Source organism: Lycium ferocissimum, chromosome 10 (genome assembly GCF_029784015.1).
Source record: "Lycium ferocissimum isolate CSIRO_LF1 chromosome 10, AGI_CSIRO_Lferr_CH_V1, whole genome shotgun sequence".
NCBI lineage: Eukaryota > Viridiplantae > Streptophyta > Magnoliopsida > Solanales > Solanaceae > Lycium > Lycium ferocissimum.
The window spans coordinates 33,304,930-33,329,872 of NC_081351.1; the positions used below are offsets into that span (position 1 = coordinate 33,304,930).

Consider the following 24,943-nt stretch of genomic DNA (forward strand, 5'->3'; position numbering starts at 1 on the left):
ACTTGCGATGTGCCACAGTGACTCCTCCTTTAATTTCCCACTTCTTATCATGATTTTACACCGTAGAAAACATTTTAGGAAACAAACTTGCTGCCTAAAATAGAATATTATTCTGCCTGCCTGTTCTACTGATCACAACGTGTAAAGAATTATTGGTGGAAAAATCTTCATAAAATATAGCATAGTACGTTGTAAACTTGTAGGCTCTTGAAATTTCTCCCATATATGAATGCAACACCACCCATTATTTTATTTTGTAGAGTTTAGTCCGTCATTTGAAATATATTCTTTTGATAGCTAAAGTATCTAGCTTTAGGCCCCGTTTGGACATGGTTTGAAACCATGTTTGGACATGCAACTTGGATATTTTAAGAAGTATTTTCTTTTATAAACACAAAAACTCCACAAGTTGTGAAAACTATCAAAACATTCTCAATTCTTATACAATCTTACAAAATGAGCAAGTCATAGTTCATGACAAAATTAATACGCTAATTCATAACAACCGGCTCAAAATTAATACTAGAAGACCTTTCTAAAAATACAACATCAATTGATCAAATTTTAGTTCAATAAATAAAATTAAACTATGGGTCTTTTTTCACAAAAATTAAAGGTTGGTAAACATAAATAAAATTTGGTGTAAGTTAATGAGATTGATAAATGATTGATGGGTTAATTGTTAAAAAAATCTACCAACTTATGAGTCTTTTTTTACAAAATATAAACTTATGGGTTAAATTTTATATTTTAAAAAGTTAAAACCATGGTTCCAAACGCATGTCCAAACGGGTTTGAAACCATCAAACCATGGCACGACCAAACGCCCACTTATTTGTTTTTCGGGGTATTGGATTTGCAGCCAAGTGGTTGCTCAAGAATCCTTCATTCTTATTCTGTTCACATTATATGGCAGATGTTTTATGCGACACGAAAATTAAGAAAGAAAGTTTTTTTTAGCATTATTGAAGTGTGTAATCATCTTATATAAAAGTTTAGGTTGTTAGATTTTTTTTTTTTTTTGTTTAATTATATTATCAACTCGCCTTTTCACCCCTGAGCCTGATTCTTTTTTATGAGTTAAATACGTGAGTTTTTTTTTATAACGGGTAGCGACATTTGAACTCAGGGCCTCTGCCTGCTCATGATATCGTCATGTGGAACTGTGCGATAGTATATTTTATTTAAAAGCTTAAGTTGTTAGGAAAAACACACGCTTTTATTTATTTAACTATATCTTAAATAAGCACATATCAAAAGTACCTTTATAATTGATGTTTTAAATATGCAATGGCATTTGACTATAAGAGAATGTCATTGAGAATAAAATGAGAAGTTTAAAATTAAAGAGTTTTCAAATATAGGACGATGTTTTTCCTTTTAGAACCGACTAAAAAAACATCATATAAAATAAAATAGATTGAATAATAGTGATGTCTTTAGAACAGATCACTTTTTGTAATACCCGAATTAGTAATTTATTGTAAACGTGTTCTTTTCCCCTTTTGGGTTTTGACACTGAAATTTGTTAGTCATCTTAAAACCTTTATATTGTATTGTATTTGTCGGCACACAAAATTTTTGTTTTTCCTTATAAAAGTTGCGATTAGTTTGAAGTTTGAACTAGAATTAATGTTCAAAAATTTACCGTGTAAACAAAACAGCTTCAACTTTAATAGAAAGTTAGAAACTATATCGTACCATTAATAATCACATATGCAGTGGGGAGATTGACGATGATGTCACACATCGTATTAGGGCAGGGTGGATGAAATGGAGGCTCGCTTCCGGAGTGCTATGTGATAAGAAGGTGCCACCACAACTTAAGGGCAAGTTCTACAAAGTGGTGGTTAGACCGACCATGTTGTATGGGGCGGAGTGTTGGCCAGTTAAGATCTCTCACGTTCAAAAGATGAAAGTTGCCGAGATGAGAATGTTGAGATGGATGTGTGGGCACACCAGGAGTGATAGGATTAGGAATGAGGCTATCCGGGACAAGGTGGGAGTGGCCTCGGTGGAAGACAAGATGCGGGAAGCGAGATTGAGATGGTTTGGACATGTGAAGAGGAGAGACACAGATGCCCCAGTGCGGAGGTGTGAGAGGTTGGCCATGGATGGTTTCAGAAGAGGTAGGGGTAGGCCGAAGAAGTGTTGGGGAGAGGTGATTAGACGGGATATAGCGCGATTCTGACTTCGAGGACATGACCTTAGATAGGAGGGTATGGAGGACTCGGATTAGGGTAGAAGGCTAGTAGATAGTAACGTTTATCCTTTCATATTAGTAGTCACATTTGTGCTTTGATTTCTTTACTATTTGTTATCCGTACTTTGATTATCTTATTTTATCCGTGATAGCCTCGCTCCTTTACAAATTGCTTCATCATGGCTTAGTCGCTTTAGTTATTTACATTTTCATATCGCTTTGAATCTCTTGGCCTTATCTGACCTCTTGTTATGCTTTTATGCTTTCTATTGAGCCGAGGGTCTTTCGGAAACAGCCGTCCTACCTTGATAGGAGTCAGGTCTGCGTACACTCTACCCTCCCCAGACCTCACGTTGTGGGATTCAACTGGGTTGTTGTTGTATATATACCAAAAAGTAAAAAAATTAAACTATTTTAAGAGCTTGAGTGGAAGAGTCATCTTTCTACAATAGGTTTATACATTGTATTTCCTCTCAATGTTACATAGATCAAAATGAATGAATATATTTGCATGCATGTACAAGGAGATTTTGTATGATTTTCTTTAACGTACCACTAACATATATGAAGGTTATCTCCATGGATGGAAACAGATTTGTTGCCCCCATCAAATCTCGTCATTTTTCCTCAGTCCAAAGAGAAAAGGAAAGAAAAGTTGGTATAGTCAAAGAGGAAAACAAAGGCCACAAATTCCACGATTATATTAGTTATCAATCATATATGTACCCTAAGATCGTTTGATTCAACATAAAGTTATCTCATAATTATACTTTAGAAATTATAATCGAACCTCCTAATCTCCTATATGGGATAAATAATTCAGAGTATAACGGTTTTTGATAAAGTTTGTGCCAGTATTATCTAAAACTAGAAACTAAACCATGGATAAATACAATTAGTATCTTAATCCCGGTAACCAAATGACCCCTAATCTTTTTAAACCAATCCTGTACAATAGAAATTCAGTTACGTGTTTAATCAAACTCAATGACTTTTGCTCAAACAGTGTATTTATGTTAAGAATTTATTTAAAATGTATAAAAAGTGAATTTAGAACTCAGTAATTAGTATTTGAAAGTCGTCATTCTGAAATCCAGAACCCATACCAGTGGAAATCCTAACTCCGCCCCTGATCATATTAAAGTCACCAAGAGGAATCCATAATTTGAATTTGATGGATTCAGCCTTGAAAATTCTTAGTACTGAAATAACTATGGGTTATTTGTTAAAAATTTGGTGTTTTCACGTTCATATTCATGTTCTAGATTAAAAATACTGAGTTTGATTACCCGCAAGGGTGGCTCAGTTGGTTGAGCATGGGACTTTCATAATAAGTCTCAAAGTTCGAATCCCCGCTAACGACAAGGGGGATTTGCGCTACAGGTCGAGCTCGTCGCACGAGGCTGCATTTAGTGCGGTTTACCGCTCCTGTGTGGTTTTGCGAGCTATTGACAGAAAGGCTCTGGTTTCTGTCACTGTGCGCACCCAAAAGGCAGAGCGGGCCGGGTTCCCATGTCATAAAAAAAAATAAAAAAATACTGAGTTTGATTGAACCCGTAGCGCATAATCTACATCTGTCAATGATAGAATTAAGACACCTTATTATAAGACGGTCTTCGAACCTACTTAAAAAAAAGGTTATTTTAGCTTCATGAAATTAGTAGTAATTAACATTATTATTATTATTATTATCTTAAAATGATCAACGTTTGGCCTTTTCGGCTGCTATTTCCTTCCAATTTCTAGGGGAGCTACGTGTTAAATAATCATAAAATGGGCCATGCCTTAATAATTTTGTGGTCAGTCTTTTTCTTCATTTCCAAGTTCTTTGGTACCTCATCAAAGAAAGTTCTTGAAAGTGTCAGATATATTTTTTCCTCCTTTTTGACTAGTTTGAGAGAAGAGTTGAGTGGCAAAGTTGAATTTATCATTATCACCTAATAAAGATGATCATACCAACAGAGATGTGTGTGTCTCTTTGTTTATTAATATAAAAAACTTTAGTTTGTACGTCAGTGATTTGTGTGATCTCTTTCTTTTGCTTTGCCTTTTTCTCATTTTCTTTTTTGTTGTGATAATATTGCACTTTTCCTAGGGATAATGCAACTTTTCGCAGGGTTTGAAGATGCTTCTAATTAGGCTCATTGTTATTAGTAATAAAAGTATGTCTCTCCTCACTAATTTAAAATAAAACAAAATATTAAAGAAAATTGAAGTATATGAGTTCTTGTTCACTCGTTTGGTCCACAGATTGAGAAGAATTTGGGGAATTATCTTTAATTTTCCTTTAGCTTGTTAAAAGGTGTCGGGCTATACAAGACTACCTAACCTATTAATTTCTTGTAGTCTTCATCAAACTAGTCCAAAGTCATGTCAATTATGTATTATTTTGACTGAACTAATGTCCAATTTTACTTAATTAAATTAGCGGCATTACCAGCCGTTAAGCATATAACTTCACAGTTTATGATCAAGAATTTTAACTATACAACGTACTTCATATTCTATCATGCATAAATAATATAAGTGCATATATTATTGTTCAAGTTATAAAGGGAAAAATCCAAGTGATGAAACAAGTGTTGTACTCATAATGCAGAGAGAGCAAGAGCAACCGTATTGTATTTTATTTATGCTAAGATTATTTTATCTTATTTGGAAAAGCAATCGAGCCCTACTCTAGTATTAAGGTTCTAACCTTTATGAAAACCTCACATGGACCCATGAGGATATTTATTTATTTTTAAAAAAAGAAAAGAAAAGTCTCACATGGACCAAAATGTTGAAGAAAAAATAAATGATTTAGGCAGATAATAGTACAATAGAGCAATTTGACGGAAAATATTGGCAAAATAATTACTTTTTGGATTGCTGATCAAGTTGTTGACAGCGTCTCAAACTTATCCAAAAATTTAGGCCTTTCTATGCGTAAATAAAATTTGAACAAAAATATCCTTAATCAAAAGATAAAATAAGTTTTAGTACAATTTGTTAGACTTCAAAGATTTTACATGTGAAATTCCAACAATGTGCAGAAGTTTGAAAAATTCATAGAGTTTGAAATGTGCAGTTCACACTTCAAAGAATTTTCTGGAGTTTGAACCTATTAGTTCAAACTTCAGTGAAGATTCAAGAAGTTTGAATTGTCTTCTTAGAGAACTCTAATACAGTGTCATGGAGTTTTTATACAAAATTTCACTTACACCATTTTGAACATTTTCTGGAGTTTCACTTGCACCATTTTGAATTCAAGGAAAAAAAAAATTGAGTTCCACTTGGACCTTCAATTCAATGCTCGTTTGAACTAGAGGATTTTTACCATAAATAATCTTGGAGTTTCACTTTTACATAGCAAGACTTATTTAAACTCCAACACATTGTGCCAATTTTGATTTGTAGAACTTGAAACTCCAATAATAGTTATCTTGGAATTCAAAAGAGATACCATGTGATATGTAACAAAACAATACATTTACAGTGTTTTCACATTACTAGAGAATAATCAGAGGCGGGATTTGTTTAATTTGAGGTTTGTGGGTTCAAAATTTTAAGACGGGACAACGATCTCAAGCTAATATATAATCACGGCCAAACTAATGAACGAGTACCCGTAAATATATATTAAAAAAAACAATGAACCACTAAAACACTATATAAATATAAACGTTAACGTGATTTTTGCTTTTTCTAAGTTTCAATTTTATGTTTTGTTTTTAAAAAATAATATTTAAAAAAAAAATTATATATATTGTTGAGAAAAATGTATAGGGAAGAAAAGAAATTGTTATTAAAGTCTTAAAAGAAAATCTGCACATATATGCAGCATTATGTTTTCTTAGAAAAAAAAAATATAAGGTAACCGCTTAAGACAGACACGAGGACTTTCTTACCGCTGAACCAACTCTTTGGTTTTGTATATGGGTTTGCACCTAATAGTTACATATATTTACTAAAATTTCTAATGCAAATACCTGGTCTGCAAAAAAATTACTAGGTTTGTCCGAACCCACGTTACACTATAGCTCCGCCCCTGCCAAAAACAATATTATTTCATTTTAATATTACAGAATTAACAAATTAATTCTTGGAGTTTGAACATTCCCTTCAAATATCATACAATAATTTTTTTTTAGGGTTTTTTTGGTTTTTTTTTTTTTTAAACAAATATGACACATTAATATAGAATTTTGGGAAAACAGAATGAAAAATGGAGAGCAGCTAAATCCGTTGGGTGATTCGGTCCATATCGCGTTCTGGACCTCATTCATCGGACTGTGAATGTCGGTCCACAGGCCCAAAAACATAATTACACTTTTAATCAGCCCATCAAAATAACTTGTAAATTCAAGACAGGAACAAGGACATTTCTGTAAAAGCAAAAAAACAAATTCAAACCAACAACGACTAAAAAATGATTCAAATAAAACCCCGCCCATAGCCGTTTTCAAACTTGTAAAATCCCCAATTTCTCTGAACCCAATCAGATCCAGCTTGATTCCAATGGAGAAGGTATGTGTAGCAGTGAGAGTTAGACCTGCTCGGTGTAACGACGAGAACTTCAATGGAACCTTCTGGAAGGTTGAAGACAATCGCATTTCCTTACACAAGTCTCTCGGCACTCCTATTTCCGGTGTCTCCTATACATTTGGTATCGTAAACTTTTCCGTCTCTCTGTGATTAGATATGTGTGTGAATTTGAAGTAAAAATTTGACCTGTTGAGTGTTGATTTGACAGATCATGTGTTCGATCAGGATTGTTCGAATGCTAGGGTTTATGACCTACTTACTAAGGATGTTATTCATGCTGCTCTTGAAGGTTTCAATGGTATGTGAATTGTGTTTTTTTTTTTTTGGTTTAATGTTTGAGCTCTTTTTCCTGCTTTTGCTTTGGAGGCAATTGTAGCTGCGTTTATTTTAGTACAATTTTGCTTTAGTTAACTTCATTGTTTTGCTTAAAGGTAACATTTCGGGAGGTTATAAGGAATAGTATACCAACTCTATTTTTTTTTTTTTTTTTTTTTTTTTTTTTTGGAAAGAGTGAGGACTGACAGCTAAATGAAGGGCAGCGCGGTGCACTAAGCTCCCACAATGCGCGGGTCCTGGGGATGGCGGACCACAAGGGTCTATTGTAACTCCACTTAAATAATTAGTCAATTTCAGTTGGAAGATACATCAGAACATAAACCATGTGCTATCGATTGATCAACATTTGAAGAATTCATAAATTCATTGGAACCAGTTCTGCTGCTTTGAGCTTTATGTTAAGGATTGTTATAACACAGATTTTTATAACATTTTCGGAGGTTATAATGAATAGCGAGCCAAAATTTTAATTTATTTGGAAAGACTTAGGACTGACGTCTAACCCCACGTAGACAAATTTGTCAATTTCAGTGGGAAAATACGGTAGAACATAATGAATGTGTTATCTGTTGATCAACATTTGCAGAATTCACAAATTCATTGAACCAGTTTTGCTGCTTTGAGTTTATGTTAAGTATTTTCATAACAAGTTAATCCCTTATGTAGTCTTTTGAATCCTAGTTTTGGGAAATAACATTTCTGCTTTAAAGAAGAGATGGTGTTTGTGTTAGTCTAATGTGAAAATTCTCTCGAAAATACACTTTCCTCAACTCAAAAGGTCCTTATGTTATAGCTGAAATTTTGTTCAGGAACTGCTTTTGCATATGGGCAGACCAGTAGTGGTAAAACTTTTACTATGAACGGCACTCAGAATGATCCAGGAATCATCCAGCGTGCAGTCAATGAGATATTTCAGAAAATTGAGATGGTATTATTTACTTTTTAATTTGTTACAATAACTTCTGTTATCAGTAGAATAATTACAATAACTTCTGTTATCAGTAGAATAATTGTATTCTTTTTCTCCAGCTTTTGTTCTTGTATGTTCCTACTGGCATTTGCTAATAAAGCTTCCTTTTTTTTTTCACTTACTTTACTTCTTGTTTTTTCAGACGACTAATAGGGAGTTTCTGATTCGAGTCTCTTATATGGAAATCTACAATGAAGACATTAATGATCTTTTTGCTGTAGAGAACCAGAAACTGCAGATTCATGAAAGTTTGGATGTAAGTTATGGATTGGACAGTACATCATATACTTTCACAAGTCTATTTTGATGTCAACAAAACTTAATATATATTATCTTCCAGCGTGGAGTTTTTGTTGCAGGACTGAGGGAGGAAATCGTAAATGATGCTGAGCAAGTACTTGAGCTCATTCAGCGAGGAGAAGGTTTGACATCATGAACAATAATACATGACACTCTTCTCTGCAGAACTAGTTTACTTTTTATTGATTATTATAATTATTGTAGATACTCTTTTTATCTGTGTTACCCATTCAATACACGTGGCAATAAATTTTGCAGTTAACAGGCATTTTGGTGAAACTAACATGAACGTTAGAAGCAGTAGATCTCACACCATCTTCAGGATGGTAATAATCTTGAGTCAACTGTAAATTGGTCATGTTTCCACTGAATGCTAATGCATATTGACTCCAATTATTATATGAGAATATTGAGTGATTCTTTTCCCTTTGCTTTTCTGTAATCAGGTAATTGAAAGCAAAGGAAAGCATAATCCTGATGATGCTGTTCGTGTCTCTGTTTTGGTTGGTATTCATTTCTTCAAGTTCTCTGGAAGCAATTTATTATTCCATATGAATTCCTAGGGTGGTTTTAATATAAAAATTCTTAGAATTGATTACAAGAAGAGTAATATCTCTCTCAAAGAATCTCGAAAATTCTTAAAAAATTTGTACTTTTTGTTGTTGAACTATCTTTTTCTTGGTCATTAACTCATTATGAATGTCAAGTTCTTTTGAATCATCTGATTTATGTTTTTATTTGGTGCAAAGAAGTAAATGCATATCATTTGGTTTTAATTTGTTGTAGTTGATTAAGAAGCCCATTGGGTTGGAGAGCATGAATCCAAAATCCATAACATTCTTATCCTTTTTAGCTTTCTGGTCCTCCATGTTTCTTGCCCTTTACCCTCATTTATAGTGTTTACTTCATTTAATTTCCTAATTTGTCAACATTTACCTCTCTGAAACTAGAATTTAGTAGATTTAGCTGGGTCTGAACGGATAGCCAAAACTGGAGCTGGGGGAGTTCGTCTGAAGGAAGGAAAGCACATTAACAAGAGTCTAATGATCCTTGGTAATGTTATCAATAAACTAAGTGAAGGTGGAAAGCAAAGGTAGTTGTTTTTGAAACCTCTGTTGAATGTATGTTCATGCACAGCACAGACGTGTGACTGATTATGTACTTGAGCAGGGGACACATTCCTTACCGTGACAGTAAACTCACTCGCATTCTTCAACCTGCTCTGGGTGGCAATGCTAAAACTTCAATAATTTGCACAGTAGCACCAGAAGAGGTAACCTAGTTATTGTTACCCATGTTGAGACAGCAGGAATCAACTGGACATCAGTTTAAAGAGCTCAATTCATGTTTGCAGGTTCACATAGAGGAATCAAAGGGCACACTCCAATTTGCTAGCAGAGCTAAACGGATCACCAACTGTGTTCAAGTGAATGAGGTCTGCCTCCATTTACTATTCTTTTTATGTAATTACTAGTTCATGATCCACTCTAGGGAACACTTAATGAGATTAAATGGCCACGTAGGTTCCTGTAAATAGAGGTTTACTGTAATAAGGTTAGTTTAATACTAGTTGCTAAGACACTATAGCTTGCATTCAAAGATTCAAATCACGCTTCAATTCAATTTCAGCACTTAGGAACTACATTCTTTTACTGTCATAACCAAGGCTTAACAAATCCCTTCCGATAAAATTCGTTTTTCTGAAAGATCCTAAATGATGCAACAGTTAATATTTTCTGGTATATAGACACTACAGACTGTGGTCTAAACATCTGTCCGAGCACCAATGCTTAAAGCAATAGGGAGGTGAGCTTTGCCTACAAGCAGTACAGAGTATTCTTTAACTGGTTTAGATTCTCATTAATTTACAAATCACAAATCCTTTGTTGCAGATTTTCTTCCCAGTGAAACCAAATAATGGAACTTCTTATTAATTGCTGGCTTCTTTCTTTGACGTTTAAGGCAAAGCTAATTGCTGGCTTCTTTCTTTGACGTTTAAGCCAAGGCTTATTGTAGTTCAACTTCTTTGCAGATACTAAATGATGCAGCCTTATTGAAGCGGCAAAAAAGGGAAATAGAGGAACTACGCATGAAACTTCAGGTGATTGTCTCGTCTCTCAGGCTTCATATTCACAAGTCACACAAAGTTGTCTTATATGGGATGAAACCTCTTACGTAGGGATCACATTCCGAGGTGCTCGAGCAAGAGATACTGAAACTTAGAAATGATCTACTGACGGTAATTTGCTATGACTACTTTTTTGTTTTTGTTAAAGGTAGAAGATTGATCTTATCTTGCATTGACTTAGCTCATGACTGTTTATTCTTTTTTCATTAGTACGAATTAGAGCGAGAGAAGCTTGCCATGGAGTTGGAGGAGGAGAGAAGATCACAGAAAGAGCGAGAGCAATGCATTATTGAACAACAGAAAAAAATCCATAATCTCAGTAATCTTGCATCTGCCTCAGACTCTAATGGGCATGCTACACAGGTAAGATATGTGAATTCTGCTGCTGTGGATTTCCTTAGACTATCTTGTCTCTGTGTCCCGAGCTCAGCTCTTTTTTAAAATTTCAGGTGACACTCCACTTATGACCCAATGAGATGCTTGGATTTCATGTCCTAATTCCTGTTTCTTTTTCATCTCTTAAAGTACAGTGTTTTCCGGTTTGTGTGTATGTGGTTAGGCATCCCATACATGAGAGTGATATTGTACAGGTTTTACCAGTGCCATCTCCTTTCACATTGAAATTTCTGTGGTTTTAGCATTTTTTTTTTATTTTTTTTTTTATCTTTGTTCCTCTTGTCCTTTGAACCCCTCTTATGTTATAAACTTCGTTGTTCAAAAAGATGATTTGCACAGATGACAGAACAAAGAGATGTCCTCCATGACGTCTTTACAAAGGAAGTGTATGAGAGCCACACATACAGGATTTTTGCTAGCTTTGTGCGTAGTGTTTACTTAGTTTATGTGTGAGAAAGTAAACCATAAAATTTTCTCATTTTCTAGCACTTTGTACTTTCATCGTGCTGATAAACTTGACTATTTAAATTGACTACCAAAAAGTAGATAATGGTTTCCCTCATGCTGTTTATCTGAGAGCTCTAATTTGAATGACAATTTCTTCTGTTTCTGTTATGTGTACGGTACTGAAGTTCAATTTCTATTCTTAGAACCAGGAGGAAAGCGGTAGCAGTAACAATTGCCAGGAAGATTCTTTTAGTACGCCTTGTATGAAGGCGGTTCCCAATGCCTTTGTTGCTAAGAGATCACAACGGACTCAACAGGCAGAATACAGCCCTATGCCAGATGCCTTTAGCAATTTTGCAGATGAAGATACATGGATGAAAATGAATAAAGGCTTTGTTGCTGATCTTGATTCACTTCACATGACTCCTGCAGTGAAAATTCAACCATCTTTACCCGATGATGAAAATGAAGTGAGTCCACTTTTGCTGCAATCTCACTACTTACCAAAACTCTGTGTCCTGCAGTTGCTTTTAGTAGTTATGCCATTGTGACCCAGTGTAGTTTACTCTCTCTTCCCCAACAGAATGCAGGACACAACTTGTTTTACATTAATTTTAGTTACACTGGGAAAGATATATGCACCCTTCTTTATGTTTTGCAAATCTGATGAGCAAATAGTTATTAGCACGAGTTTCTGCAGGTTCTCACCCTTTATCTGTAACTTCTTTCTTAGCGCTCCGGGAGAAGGGAGTAGAGAATGGGGAAATCATCTTTTTCATTTGATAATTGTTAACATGGATTAACTGTATCGAACATTATGATTTGCAGTTTCAATTGTCAGCGAATTATTTCGCAAATCCTTATTCTTGATAAACAAATCTTTCCATGCATGCTTGTAAGACTTATCAGAATTTCTACCAGGATTTGTCAATAGAGAATTACAAACAAGAGGTACAGGATCTCAGAAGGCGGCTGGAACTTGTTTCAGAGGAAAGAGATGAACTTAAGGTATCTCTTGAGATCGTTTTCTTGTTACTTAATGCTTGCTTTAGTTGACAGGTCACTGACCACCTGTTTTAACATTCAACTGTTTAAGATGTTTTTCCTGATTGAGTTGTTCATTCCTGGTCCAAGTTCTTTTCAAGAGACTAAATTTTGAGTGACATCACCACTTTAAGTATAGAACCAGTCATTTGAGGAGAACAGTGACAAACTATTTTCATGCTGCACTAAGTTCTCAGCTTATCCTTTAATCTTTAAATTTCAGAGACAACACACAGAACAAGTATCAGTAAATAAACAGCTCATGAGTGAGGTATCTGAACTCCAGCAAGAGGCACTCTTGATCCGTGAGATCCCTCAAAGATTGTGTGAGTCTGTGACAACTTGTAAAGATATATACAAGGAAGTCTTTTCAGTTATACAGGTAATGCCTACTTATAGTGTAAGTTGGCTAATTTCTGTGGCTGGTGAAGTTCTCTTTGTAATATCTGCCTTCTCTTGTCCTTTGGACAGAATTTTTTAGGTACGGACAAATCTGGAGTGGCCAAATTGCTCTCTACAACAAGTGAGATTGGTACTTGTCTTTTTGCAACTTTGGAATCTCACTTCTCGGAAGCTATGGGCAGTGATAAGTCCTCTACTGGAAATAATTCTTCAATTGAAGCGCAACATATCAAGGTTTATGATAAGTTGAATAGAACAATTTCATCACTTGTACTATCAGAGGATGAAATCTCAGGAAATCCACCACTCAGCTCCCAAAATAAGGTAGCTGCCCAGTCACAGTTCTCACGGTCTCACTTATTAATTCTTACATGCTTTTCGATTCTGACAATGGGATATTATCTGCTAAGTTCAAGTCTCATGGTAATTTAAGTTGTGAGGTCCATGAGCATCAGTATTTAACCCAAAATGGGAATCATGTCTTAGCTTAAACATCTTGATAGTTGTATTTTCCCCCTTTCTCTTAAGTGTATGTTTTTAACATGATCAAGGACTGCACTATGCGTGGAGAGATTGCTTGTTGGAAGAAGAAACTGGATGAAGATATCAAAACAATCCAGGAAAAGTATCAGAAATTGGAAAAGGAGTTGGATGCCAATAATCAGCTTCTTGCTGCTTCCAGAGATAGATATAATAGCTTAGAAAGAGAGTTTCATCTCTTGAAAGAAGAGAGGAATGTGTTGATGCAAAATGTTTCCTCTTCAAGTGAGAAGCTCGAACTGGTTACTAACCAAAACGAAAAGGCATTCGAAGATTTGAATGCCGAAGTTAAGAGGAGGAAAGACCTTGAAGAAGAGATTAAACAGTTTAGTGCTGCTTTTGCATTTCGACAGAGATCCCTGATCTCTCTTCGTAGTGACTTCGAATCTGTTATTGACAATTTTAAGGCACAGAAGCTTATTTCAGTATCCAGATCTCCTGGATTGTGAGTTGAATTTCTCCAAACTCATGCACAATTTGTTATGTATTCAAATAACCTAAAAACTGTTCAGGAGCACGTATTGAATAACCTATCTGTATGACTTTATAGTCCTGTTGTATACGAATTTACACCGTCATGTACCTACATTTTCTTTGAGCCCCTCACTTGAAACCTTTCTTGCAAATGATGACTCAAGACATCAACTCCTTATATTCTCTTTTACAGAGACATATAATTGATAGTTTTGTCCTGAGCAGGATAGTACCTGCAGATTTGGTACCTGTTTGTCTTTTCATGTTTGAAGTTTGAAACAGTGCACATGAACAGTATGGTCTTCCATAGTTAAGTCACTAGCAAATCATCTATTGTGCCCATAACTCTGCCTGCTCTTTTAATGCAACAATTTGCTCAAGGCTTAATAAGCTGAGGATTCTTTCTATCTGTTCAGAGAATGTTTCATTTGTAACCAGTAAGTTTTTAATTGATATTATGCCAGCGGCAGATACAAGATTGAAACTAATGTATTCAACTTTTAAGATTTTCAACACTGAACTTATTTCTGTTAAAGTTACAGATTTAGATCTAATATTTATTGAAATTTTAATAAGTTTTATTTATATATTTATAATCCGCGTCAAAAACTATACTAGCAGTAACAAGTACAATTGCATTTGTGTCCATGATACTCCCCCTGGGGCAGGGTGTATATTTGAATTTTCTTTTCAAAAACACACATTTATGTTAAGTTTACAACTTTTTGTCACAAAAGAATAATAGGTAAAATTGCTATGCTGCATCTATTAAATTAAAGTTTTGAATATTTATGTTCCCGCAAATTAAACTTTTTGTCACACACTACGGTATTTTTGTACCTTTTTTTTTTTTTTTTTTGCATTTAGTTCTTTTCTTTCTTTTTAGTGAGATGTAGCCTGAAGGCATCTTAGTCTTGAAAGCAAATGAAGGTTGATGTAATACGTGTCTGCTCTATATCCTCATGTTCAACATTGGGGCTCAGTTATATCATTTTCTTTTTTCCTTGGAAGTTTTTTTTGCAATTCACCAGAAAGTTAAAAATAAAGAAAAGGAAAAAGGAACGAGGAAAGATTAACATAGGTGTCCTCGTCAAATATTAATGAATTGGAAAAGGATTATTAGATATTTTACGCTGGTCATTTCCAGTGTCACTCTCTTAAACGCCCTAATGAAAGACTCTCCTTATGAAATGAACTTTAGGTTGAAGAGTTGAGCTTCTGTCCTTATTTTGTGGAGTGACAAATACTTCTTTTCCGTAATTAAAAATCTCGGGTTCGAATCTTGAATATGAAATCATCTTTAATAGAGAGCTTTTTACCCTCAAAACAGGACTTTTCGACGTAAATCCAGACTAATTAGATCCCAAAGCAGATACCAAACAAGCGAACACTGGCAGAGCACAGAGATCTCGGGTTCGACCCTTGACCATGAAGTGATAATTTTTGGTAGGGTGCGCTTTACCCTTCAAAGTTGGATTTCTTGGTGCAAATCTGACCTGAATTAGTTGAATTCCAAAATGGGTACCAAACATAGCGAGGAAAACCAATAAAATAGCAACAAACTAGATTGTGATGTTTAGAATACTGATTATATCCAGCTAAACCCGAGGTTTGACACGTTCTTGATTGAAAGACAAGTTTCTTTATAGATCTCTCAATCTCAATTGGATGGAGAAAAGACACAAAAATTGATATTTAATTTCTTCGGCAAAAACAATTAATCAATGCAACAACCCCCAAAAATTAGCTAAGTTCACAATACAATATTGTATGGTACAGTATTCAACAAACGAAGAAATCCTATGCGGAAAAAAAAAGTGACCAAACAAAAATTTAGGAAGATGTTGGCGTTTAATATATTCGTCTAATGTGAGACAAAACTGAAGATTTTGGTAGAATTCCTCGTATTCGGACCGAAAATGAAATGTAATTTTATAATAATGAAAACAAACAGCGCCTTGTCTCAACAATTATTGAGGAAATATGCTCAGAAAATTAATGTTTGTTGGTGCAAGAGAATCAAAACGGTAGCTGATGCACTATGTTCATCCATTCATTCTCTCATTTCTTTTCTCACACATAAAACCATATAGTTTTTGGCATATTAATCTTCAAAACTGGTTTAATCATGTTTTCATTACACAAGCGAAAGAAATGAAAGGTTTTTGTTCATATACTCCAACTACTAGCTACTTTTGAATGCTAATTTCGTTTGGTTTAGTATAAATACTCGGTTATTTTTTTATTTTATTTTTTTTAACTTTTGAGGACTTAGGATTGAGAATCCACAAAAACATTAGAGATATTTTCTTCTGGAGTCCGTCTATGATGTTTAAATCATTAGATTTTTAAATGGACATGTGTGATCTATGAAAAGATATTTAGAAGGGTCTTATCACAGTGACATGAATTAATTAGCCTGCATATAATTTGTACAAGAAATTAATATCGTGACATAGATAGTCTTTCAGGAGATGCACGGAGGTCCCAGTGCGGAGGTGTGAAAGATTGGCTATGGATGGTTTCAGGGTAGGTAGAGGTAGGCTGAAGAAGTACTGGGGAGAGGTGATTAGACAGGACATGGCTCAGTTACAGCTTACCGAGGACATGACCTTAGATAGGAGGTTGTGGAGGACACGAATTAGGGTAGAAGGTCAGTAGGTAGTAAAGCGTTGTCTTGTGTATCCTTTCATACTAGTAGACATAGTATTAACTTTGTAGTTTTTTGTCCTTCGATTATTTGTTGCTATATGCCGTCTCTTGTACTTCGTGTATCGTATTAGTTTGCTGCAGTTACTGTTACTTTTCTTCATATTGCTTATCTATATTATTTTGCCATGGCTTCATTACTTTCGTCAATTCTTATCTGACCCTTTTTGTCGTGTTTTTTTTTCTTGAGCCGGGGGTCTTTCAGAAACAGCGTAAGGTTTGCGTACACTCTACCATCCCCAAATCCCACTTGTGGGATTACACTGGGTATGTTGTTGTTATATAGTCTTTCAATAGGGGCAGATCTCAAAATTTAACTTGATGAGTTTGACTTTTTAAAGTCCTAACTCGTTTTACTGATGAATTTATAGGTTCAAATATAATATCTATTGAAATTATAGTGAATTCTCATATATAAATTTATATCCCTCATCGAAAATACTGAATTCGTATGAATCGGATGCTAAAACACTAAATCGCTCTTGCTATCCAACAAGTTGGAGGAAAATATCTCCATAAGCGAGCATATTTATCCCATTGGTTAGTACATTGTATGGCTAGTTTACCATTCATCACAAAATTAGCAAGATTTTACCATTGCAATCGTTACATATTAGTTAGATGAACTATTTTAAAATGTTGAAACGAAGTAGGTCTGAGTCTAATGTTACCATGTGGCTTTCCAAAAATATAATAGAATAAATTCATATACTTTCCCACCAAATTTATTGTCAAAATTAAAGAAGTAGGGGGAAAAGATAAGGAGACATGAAAACGAAGTTTGAGGATGGATGCACATGCATATATGAGACACAAATTATCCTCCCCTGTATTACTTAACTGGATGCCCAATTTTGTTGATTATGACTTATGAATGAACTTTTCCCAAATTTTGTGTTCAAAATATTATATAATGCAAATATTTATTTTTTCCTTTAGCTAATTGCTTACAAAATCAGTGACCAGCCACGTTACCAAATTAAACTTGCCATGCAGAAGTCTTCAATTTTTCTTTTGTTCCTTTTTGCTTCTTTTAGATAGGCTGCTGTTGAATAAAACCAAAACCTATCAGGACCACACACTATACTAAATCCAAGCCTTCTTTTGCTTTTTTCTATTCTTTTTCCTTGAATTTTAAGTTCAAATACTAACAGTGTAAAAAGATTTACACAATCAATCCAACTACTATAAGATACTATGAAAAGAATTACTCAGTGACCTGATAAATATTGTAACTCTATTGGGACCCTATTCCTCTTTGAATGAATCGAGAAATAGGTTTGATCATTTATTTTTCTTAAATTATCCGATATATATTAAAAAGGATAAATGATCAAACTTATTTCTCGGTCCATTCAAAGAGGAATAGGGTCCCAATAGAGTTACAATATTTATCAGGTCACTGAGTATTGCTTATCATAGTATTTTCGGATAATTTCAAGTAACTGAATGTCCAACTCAGGCCTATGTGACATGACCAATCAATATATCCACCTTTAGAATATATTCCCTACATGACACAAGATATTAGACATATTGTGGGCTCAAAATATCGTCATAAAGAGCATGGAGGTTCAAGTCCTCTTCAAGGACATATTATTGAGAATACCAATTTTCATAGATTGCCTAAACTACACTGATAGTATGAAAAATATTTACATCATCCGTGTAAAAAAAAAAAAAATGGGATGGGACCACCAGGGCCACTCACCTTCTCGAGGTTTGATATCTTAAACTATAGAAATACCGAGCTCATTGACTTCAGATTGCATGGTCACAAAATGTTAGGTAAAAAATTTAATATGAAAATCCATTCTTGCACAAAAGCGAATAATTTTATTGTCTTTACTCCAATGACCCATCCCTTTAAATTTAAAACTGCAGGACTATTCTTCTCTTCTCTTCATCTCTCTGATCCAAACAAATATTTTGTTCTGTCACAAAACTTGGAAAGAGATGCCTATATTGTCTCTCCCAATTTAATGCCCAATTGCTTATCCTTTTGCCCTGTCCAGCAATTCGCATTTAATCTTTCAAATTTATTACTATCAATTTCCTTTAGCATAACATAGCTAGTTCAAAATTATGTCAAAGGTGCTTGGAGAATTCCTTCAAGAACAACAAGAACCATTTACCTTAGAACTCTATCTTCTTGAAAGAGGTCAATTTAGAAGCAAACACCTTGTTTCGGATGGCGATTTTCGGTGTTGTTCTATAAATTCTAGTACTAAGTTCTTGAAGAGATCAGCTAGCTGTGGTGGAGAGAAGAGAAGAAAAGTGATTCTTAAGTGTTCTAAGATAATAAAATCTGTGTTTAACAATCTTGTTGCCATTAGCCATAACCAAAAAAAGAACTTGGCAAGTGAACAACACAACAATGCTACAACCAAGAATACTAATATTGCAGATGATGATAAATTTTCTTCAGCAAGTAGCACTACTGTGTTCAATTCTTGTTCAGATATTAGTCATGCAGAAGAAGCAGATAATTCATCATCACCACAAGCTGCAGATGGAAACTGTCTACACGAAAAACAGGTAAAACAGCTTGGTTTTTCAGCCACTAAACATGCATATGACACTTCATAGGTGATATTCTTCAATAAAAAATTAACTTAACTGTTATAGTAGATAATGTTCAGTGACCATATGTAAAATTGAGTAGCTAATGTGACAAAAATTAGTTTTGTGACTTTACTGTTATTAATTCAGATTGGTTGTTGATAAGGTTACAGGTTACTGAAGACAGAAGAAAGCTAAGATTGGATTTTCTTGAAGAAAGTAAGCAACTCAGCCCTGTGTCAGTTCTAGAAGAAACTGAATCTTCTGATGATGACTCTCCAAATGTTAAAAGTAAGTACCTTATGTAGAATTTAGTGTACATTTACATTTTACAACTTCAACTTGAACTAATTTTTTATGAAGAAAAAAAAACAGAACAAGAATGTCACAAGGCAAAGAAACAAGAGGAATTTTCAACCCCATCAGTTTCTAATTCATGGGAAAAAAGCCCTGAGTCTCAGTATATTAAAAACAAGAAAGCGATGCAACAATCAAGACAGCTACTTTTTGACTGTGTTAAGGAAGTTGTGGAGAATCAGAAAAGGAAAGAAGAATTTCAGAGAATTTTAGGAGCTGAGCAACTATGGGGGCTTCTATTACAGAATATTATGTTATGGAGTCAAGATTCTATAAATGAAACTAGTATTAACCACTTAATGCATTTTGATCTGTTGAATTCTTTTGAAGAGTCAAGTGGAATTGAGGAGAAATGGGAAATTGGTAAGGTGGTTGGTGATTTAATTTTTGTTGATATTAGCAATGAGATTGCACTAGACATGTTGAATTCTTCTTCTTCAAGATGAACTTGAAGAATTTAGATAAAAAAAATTACAATCACACGTTGGTTTTAGTAAGAGTTTATTTCTTGCTTTCATTAGATCTTACAATCTTAGTCATGAATGGTCTGTATATGATACTTGTTAGTAGTTTCTTTTGGTTTTCCATTGGGTGTCTGGTACATGGAAGTCTCAGTACTTAACCAAGTCCCACAACTCTTGTTGGTACTTGTTAGTAGTTGCTATTCTGCAAGCTGTTAAGAAGGTTTAACAACTCTAGCATCTCTGGTTCCTAATCAACAGCATCCAATGACTTTACCATTTCCAATTATTAAGTGCTTCTTCAGCACAAATTATGATTTCCAGCTAATTAATTTAAAATCAATTCATTCTTTGAATAAACAATGAGGACTGGTATTTGACACAATTTAGAAATCTGAATTATGAGCAGTCTATATGTTAGTCCTGTCAACTGAAATTTGAAATCAATTAAAAAACGTCTTGATAGGGAATATTTCACCTTTTTTAGTGGATTTATTTTACGCGAATACCAATTAGTTTGATCGATGAGTTTTTCTTATACTACAGAAAGCAAAAAAGAAAACGAACTCAATAAAATGTACGATGTTGTCCTGATGGATTACCAAGCACTTCATGTAATATAGATATGTTTAATATGAATATGAGTTTTAATTGTTATATGTTATGTTGACAATCTAAAACTCTTTTTACAGATCAATCGGGTCAAGAAAAAAATAATTACATGTAATTACTTATGATAATTGCAGATTAGTTACCTAAAAGATAAGGTAAGTAACCTGCTACAATAGATATAATATGCACTTATAGTGTTAAAAATAATTGCATTGCCAATATAAATAAACTAAATCCTAGATATGAATGAATGTGAAATAAACTGAATTTGAGCAATTCTATGAAAGTCATCCTTTAAGAGTAGGTTTTTGGAAGAAATGAAATTGGAAATAATGTTGATCTTGATGTTTGAACTGCCAAATTAAAGGATGGAAGTGCAATTGTAGGAAATATAACTAAGCTAACTTGCATCCTAGAGCTTATGACACACATAAAACACATTTATCTATTCAAAAAATATACTCTGGCTTGTGATTTTTTTCATACCAAATTACAAAAACCAATCAATTTAAATATAAGCCAAACATCACTAATTGACCTCTCATGTCAAAAGACAAAAGAACCCTATTGGGGATAAATAGAGTGTGACAACTGACAAATAGATTCTGTGACTTATCAATGTTACAATGGTTACTCTGTAAGTCTGTATATCAAAATAGCACACTATCTTGTCTTGGATTCATTAACCATTCCAGACAATTTTCAATCCGTGACATATCAAGTTTTCTTATACTAATATACATGACTTTTTTTCTGGAATATTTTGTTTGGAATCCTCTTCAGGTAATAAGCTTTAATTTATTTTATTGGCATAATACATACGCAACCTGTTAAACTTGTTCAATTTTTATTTTTATTTTCATTTTGAATTGTGTATGATGATGTTAGCGGTTCACCCAGTAATGATCTACTAAGTGACCTGATTATGTATTTTTGGTTTTTACCACTAACAATACTACAACTTAAATTCTTCTCTTTAAATATTGCATATATTAGTGAGTAATAAGCTTATTGGTTAGTCGTCAACGGTAAATACAAAAGGAAAATAGAGACACATTAATCTAGCATACATATGACATCTGTATAGTCCTTTTTTTGGTTTCGGTATAACCATTTAATATCTTTTTAGTTTTCAAGTATTTTTAGAACAAAGTTCATATTCGGATCGTAGAACAGGAAATTAATAAAAAATTTGCCTCGCTGGAAGGGCTGAGATTTTATACCACGAAATCTACAACATAAGAGAAATTTTAAAAAAAGTGGTCTGACAAATTGAATTGTGCTACAATATAATCAAAAGATCATAATCCCCAATGGTACCTTAAAAGAGAGCCAAACTCTAAAAGGAAAAGAATGGAAAAGGCTATAATGGAAAAAACAAATCATGCCCCTTTTTCTGATCTTAACGATCTTGAAATAGGAAGCTCATTGTGACACTTTAACAATACTATTTTCCATCACACTGCATGACTTCTTACATGAGAAACTTGACATGTTTTTCTTCTTCTTATTCGTCATCCTAAATTTAGAATCATCCTTACTAATTAAATCACCTAAAGGCTTATTACATTTTCTTGGGCTCTTTGTGCACTCTTTATGGGCCATGTAGAATGGATCATACTCATCTTGCTTCTTGAAAAAACTTTTAGATGGTCGCAGAGGAAATGGCAGGTGGTGAGGAGGTGCAACCGTTGATTTTTCCGGCACGGGGCAAGGTGGTGATGGAAGTTTTGGTGAAAAATCACCGGTGGCACAACTTTTTGTTTGTGTAATTTTGCCAACTCCTGGCTTGTTCTCCCAAGAAAAGGGGACATTCCCTTTGGAATTAACCTTCTTGTTAGTACTCATGATCCTGTAATAAACAAAAAATAATTAATGAATACTTTTGATATAATTGAAGCGTATATACAGAGAGACAATCAAAATCAGTTATGGATTTATAAAGGGGCTTTTCATGTACTCGGTTGTATCAGGAAGTAAATAAAACGTGAAGGAATAAAGTGACAGAATTCGTAAATATTTGGTAATGAAATATCTTTGATAACAAAAAAGAGATGATGAAGAACGGCAAAAGGCTAAGAACACGACTTGGTTATATATCTTGAATTATTTGTTCATGTCTCTTTGAAGATTAATTGAGAGTTCGAGTAGGAAATCTGAAAGGTTAGGCTTTGATATTTGATAGTTTATTTAACTAATATCTAAATAGGACTCGTGGTTAATTTGATAGTTTATTTATTTAATTTATGTCTAAAGAGGACTCGTAGTTAATTTGAAAGTTTATTTAATTAATGTCTAAATAGGCTTGCAGTTAAAATTATATAGGAATAAATTTAATTATGTCTAAATAGGACTCGTAGTTAATTTGAAAGTTAATTTAATTAATGTCTAAAAAGGCTTGTAGTTAAAATTATATAGGAATAAGTTTTCTAGTTTCTAGTCAAAGCGGTCACATACTATTATGAACAGGAATGTTGCCAATAGTCTTTGACCAAATTATTCTTTGGTATATTATTTTTAGATAATTCATATCTACGTCATGATAAAAAATAAAAATAAAAAGTAGAAAAGTATGACCAAAGAAGAACTTAGGAAAAACATGACAAATACTTGAAAAAACTTCTCAATAGGGAACGCTTTACCTTCGTTAGTGGAGCTACTTGATGCGAATCCTAACTAGTCTGGTCGATGAGTTTTTCTTATACTAGAGAAAGCAAAAAAGAAAATATAATATACGATGTTGTCCTGATGGATTGTCAAGCACTTCCTGTAATATATATGTTTAAATGAATATGAGTTTATTGTTATATATTGACAATATAAATATCTTTCTATCAATCAAGTCAAAAAAGAAATAACTACGCATAACTACCTATGATAACTGCAGATTAGTTACCTAAAAGATAATGTGAGTAACCTGCTAAAATAGATATAACATGAACGGATACTGTTAAAAATAATTACATTGTCAATATTCATTTAAATTAATCCTGTGAATAAATGTGAAATTAAACTTTATTTGAGCAATTCCTTAAAAATCATCCTTAGAGAGTAGGTTTTTAGAAGAGCAAAATTGGAAATAATGTTTGATCTTGATGTTTGAACTGCCAAATTGTAGGGCGTATAACTCTCTAAAGCTACTAACTTGCATCCTAGAGCAGTAGAGCTTATGACACATATAAAACATATTTGTATATAAAAAAATTACACTACAGTACTCTACGTTGTGATTTTTTTCATACCAAATTGCAAAATGCAACCAATATAAATTTCAGTCAAATATCACTAATTGCCCTATGATATCAGAGAAGAACCCCATTTGGGATAAATGGAGTGTGACAAATAGATTCTTTTGACTTGTGAATGTTGTTATCATTGGTTGCTCTGTAAGTCTGTGTATCAAAATATATTTACATTCAACCAATTATCATTTATTGCTCAATCTAAGTCTCTAAGATAGCACACTGTATATCTTGCTTGTCTTGGATTCATTAACTACTAGTAAAAAGGTCCACCCTTCGCGCGGTTGTGAAATATATTTTCTCTTAGAATTGTAAAAAGTTGAATATAAAAAATTTATCATAAATAAGTAATTAAAGATATGTACATTATGTCTGCATTTAGTTTAAAACATTTGTTTCAACCAAGAAAAATAAAAACTACAAAATAAATGGATAAAAATAAAACTAACATGCTAACAAATATAAAAGTGATAAATTTATTAAAAAGAACTCTATTTCTCTCTCTGAGTATAGTACTGCATTTGCCTGCTACCAATTGTCTCTCTGAGAAAATTAGTATGAACAAAAGGGATATGAAAATCCCTTGACCTCTCACGATTTATGGCTGAAGCAAATTAAATATATTAATTGCAAAACAATTGTAGAAGCCTAGACAGTTGCACTTGAATAATCCATTAGCCTTTTACATTCTATATTCATATTGTAGAATTTATAGAGATTATTTATTAATTTTTAATTGCACCATTATGATTGTTGCGAAAGGAAGAAATGATTAACATATATTTAACAGAAAAAATGAAAAGAGATGCTAAAAGAAAAAAGACAAACCACTTTCTTGAGCCAAAGAGAGGTGCCACTTCACTTTTTTGCACTTCTCTTTGGCTCAAGAGTGATTTATCTTTCTTCTCTTTTTTTTGCCTTTTCTTTTAATTAATAGAGAATTATTGAAAACATATATATTTATTTGAAAAATAAAGTACAACTAAAAATTTTTGTCGTGTAAAAGAAAACGATTTGATCAAATATTTCTTCATGATTTACTATAAACTATTACAATAGTTATAACAGGTAAAGTGGAAAATGTTTTTGCACATCAAATTTCATATACATTCTCTCTATGTGCTTTTGATCATTTTCTTTAACTGATTTCAATTCAACTCCCAACTAAACCAACACAATAATTTTTAATAGCTCAAAATCTAACCCAACAAAGACCAAAAAGTAGTAATACAC

At 33.5% G+C, this 24,943-nt stretch overlaps 2 protein-coding genes across 5 annotated transcripts; both read left to right on the forward strand.

The window, feature by feature from the left end:
* Window positions 1-6,591: 6,591 nt before the first annotated feature.
* LOC132033495 (kinesin-like protein KIN-7N) lies at window positions 6,592-13,838 on the forward strand. Of its 2 annotated transcripts, none has more exons than XM_059423477.1 (18): window positions 6,592-6,851; window positions 6,939-7,028; window positions 7,876-7,994; window positions 8,179-8,292; window positions 8,377-8,458; window positions 8,595-8,662; window positions 8,783-8,839; window positions 9,287-9,429; window positions 9,507-9,609; window positions 9,691-9,771; window positions 10,369-10,437; window positions 10,516-10,575; window positions 10,675-10,827; window positions 11,517-11,777; window positions 12,217-12,315; window positions 12,575-12,733; window positions 12,823-13,077; window positions 13,305-13,838. In XM_059423477.1, the coding sequence occupies exons 1-18, from the start codon at window positions 6,704-6,706 to the stop codon at window positions 13,740-13,742; spliced, it is 2,499 nt and encodes an 832-aa protein (XP_059279460.1). In that variant the 5' UTR covers window positions 6,592-6,703; the 3' UTR covers window positions 13,743-13,838. The 2 variants fall into 2 exon arrangements, with proteins under 2 accessions (XP_059279460.1, XP_059279461.1); XM_059423478.1 differs by having other exon boundaries at window positions 6,595-6,851; window positions 12,229-12,315.
* A 4,413-nt stretch (window positions 13,839-18,251) lies between these two features.
* LOC132033496 (uncharacterized) lies at window positions 18,252-19,983 on the forward strand. Of its 3 annotated transcripts, none has more exons than XM_059423479.1 (3): window positions 18,252-19,014; window positions 19,212-19,329; window positions 19,402-19,983. In XM_059423479.1, exons 1-3 carry the CDS (start codon window positions 18,562-18,564, stop codon window positions 19,839-19,841), a joined length of 1,011 nt encoding a protein of 336 aa, XP_059279462.1. In that variant the 5' UTR covers window positions 18,252-18,561; the 3' UTR covers window positions 19,842-19,983. The 3 variants fall into 3 exon arrangements, with proteins under 3 accessions (XP_059279462.1, XP_059279464.1, XP_059279463.1); XM_059423481.1 differs by having other exon boundaries at window positions 18,253-19,014; window positions 19,205-19,329; window positions 19,414-19,983; XM_059423480.1 differs by having other exon boundaries at window positions 18,255-19,014; window positions 19,414-19,983.
* The last annotated feature ends 4,960 nt before the right edge of the window (window positions 19,984-24,943 follow it).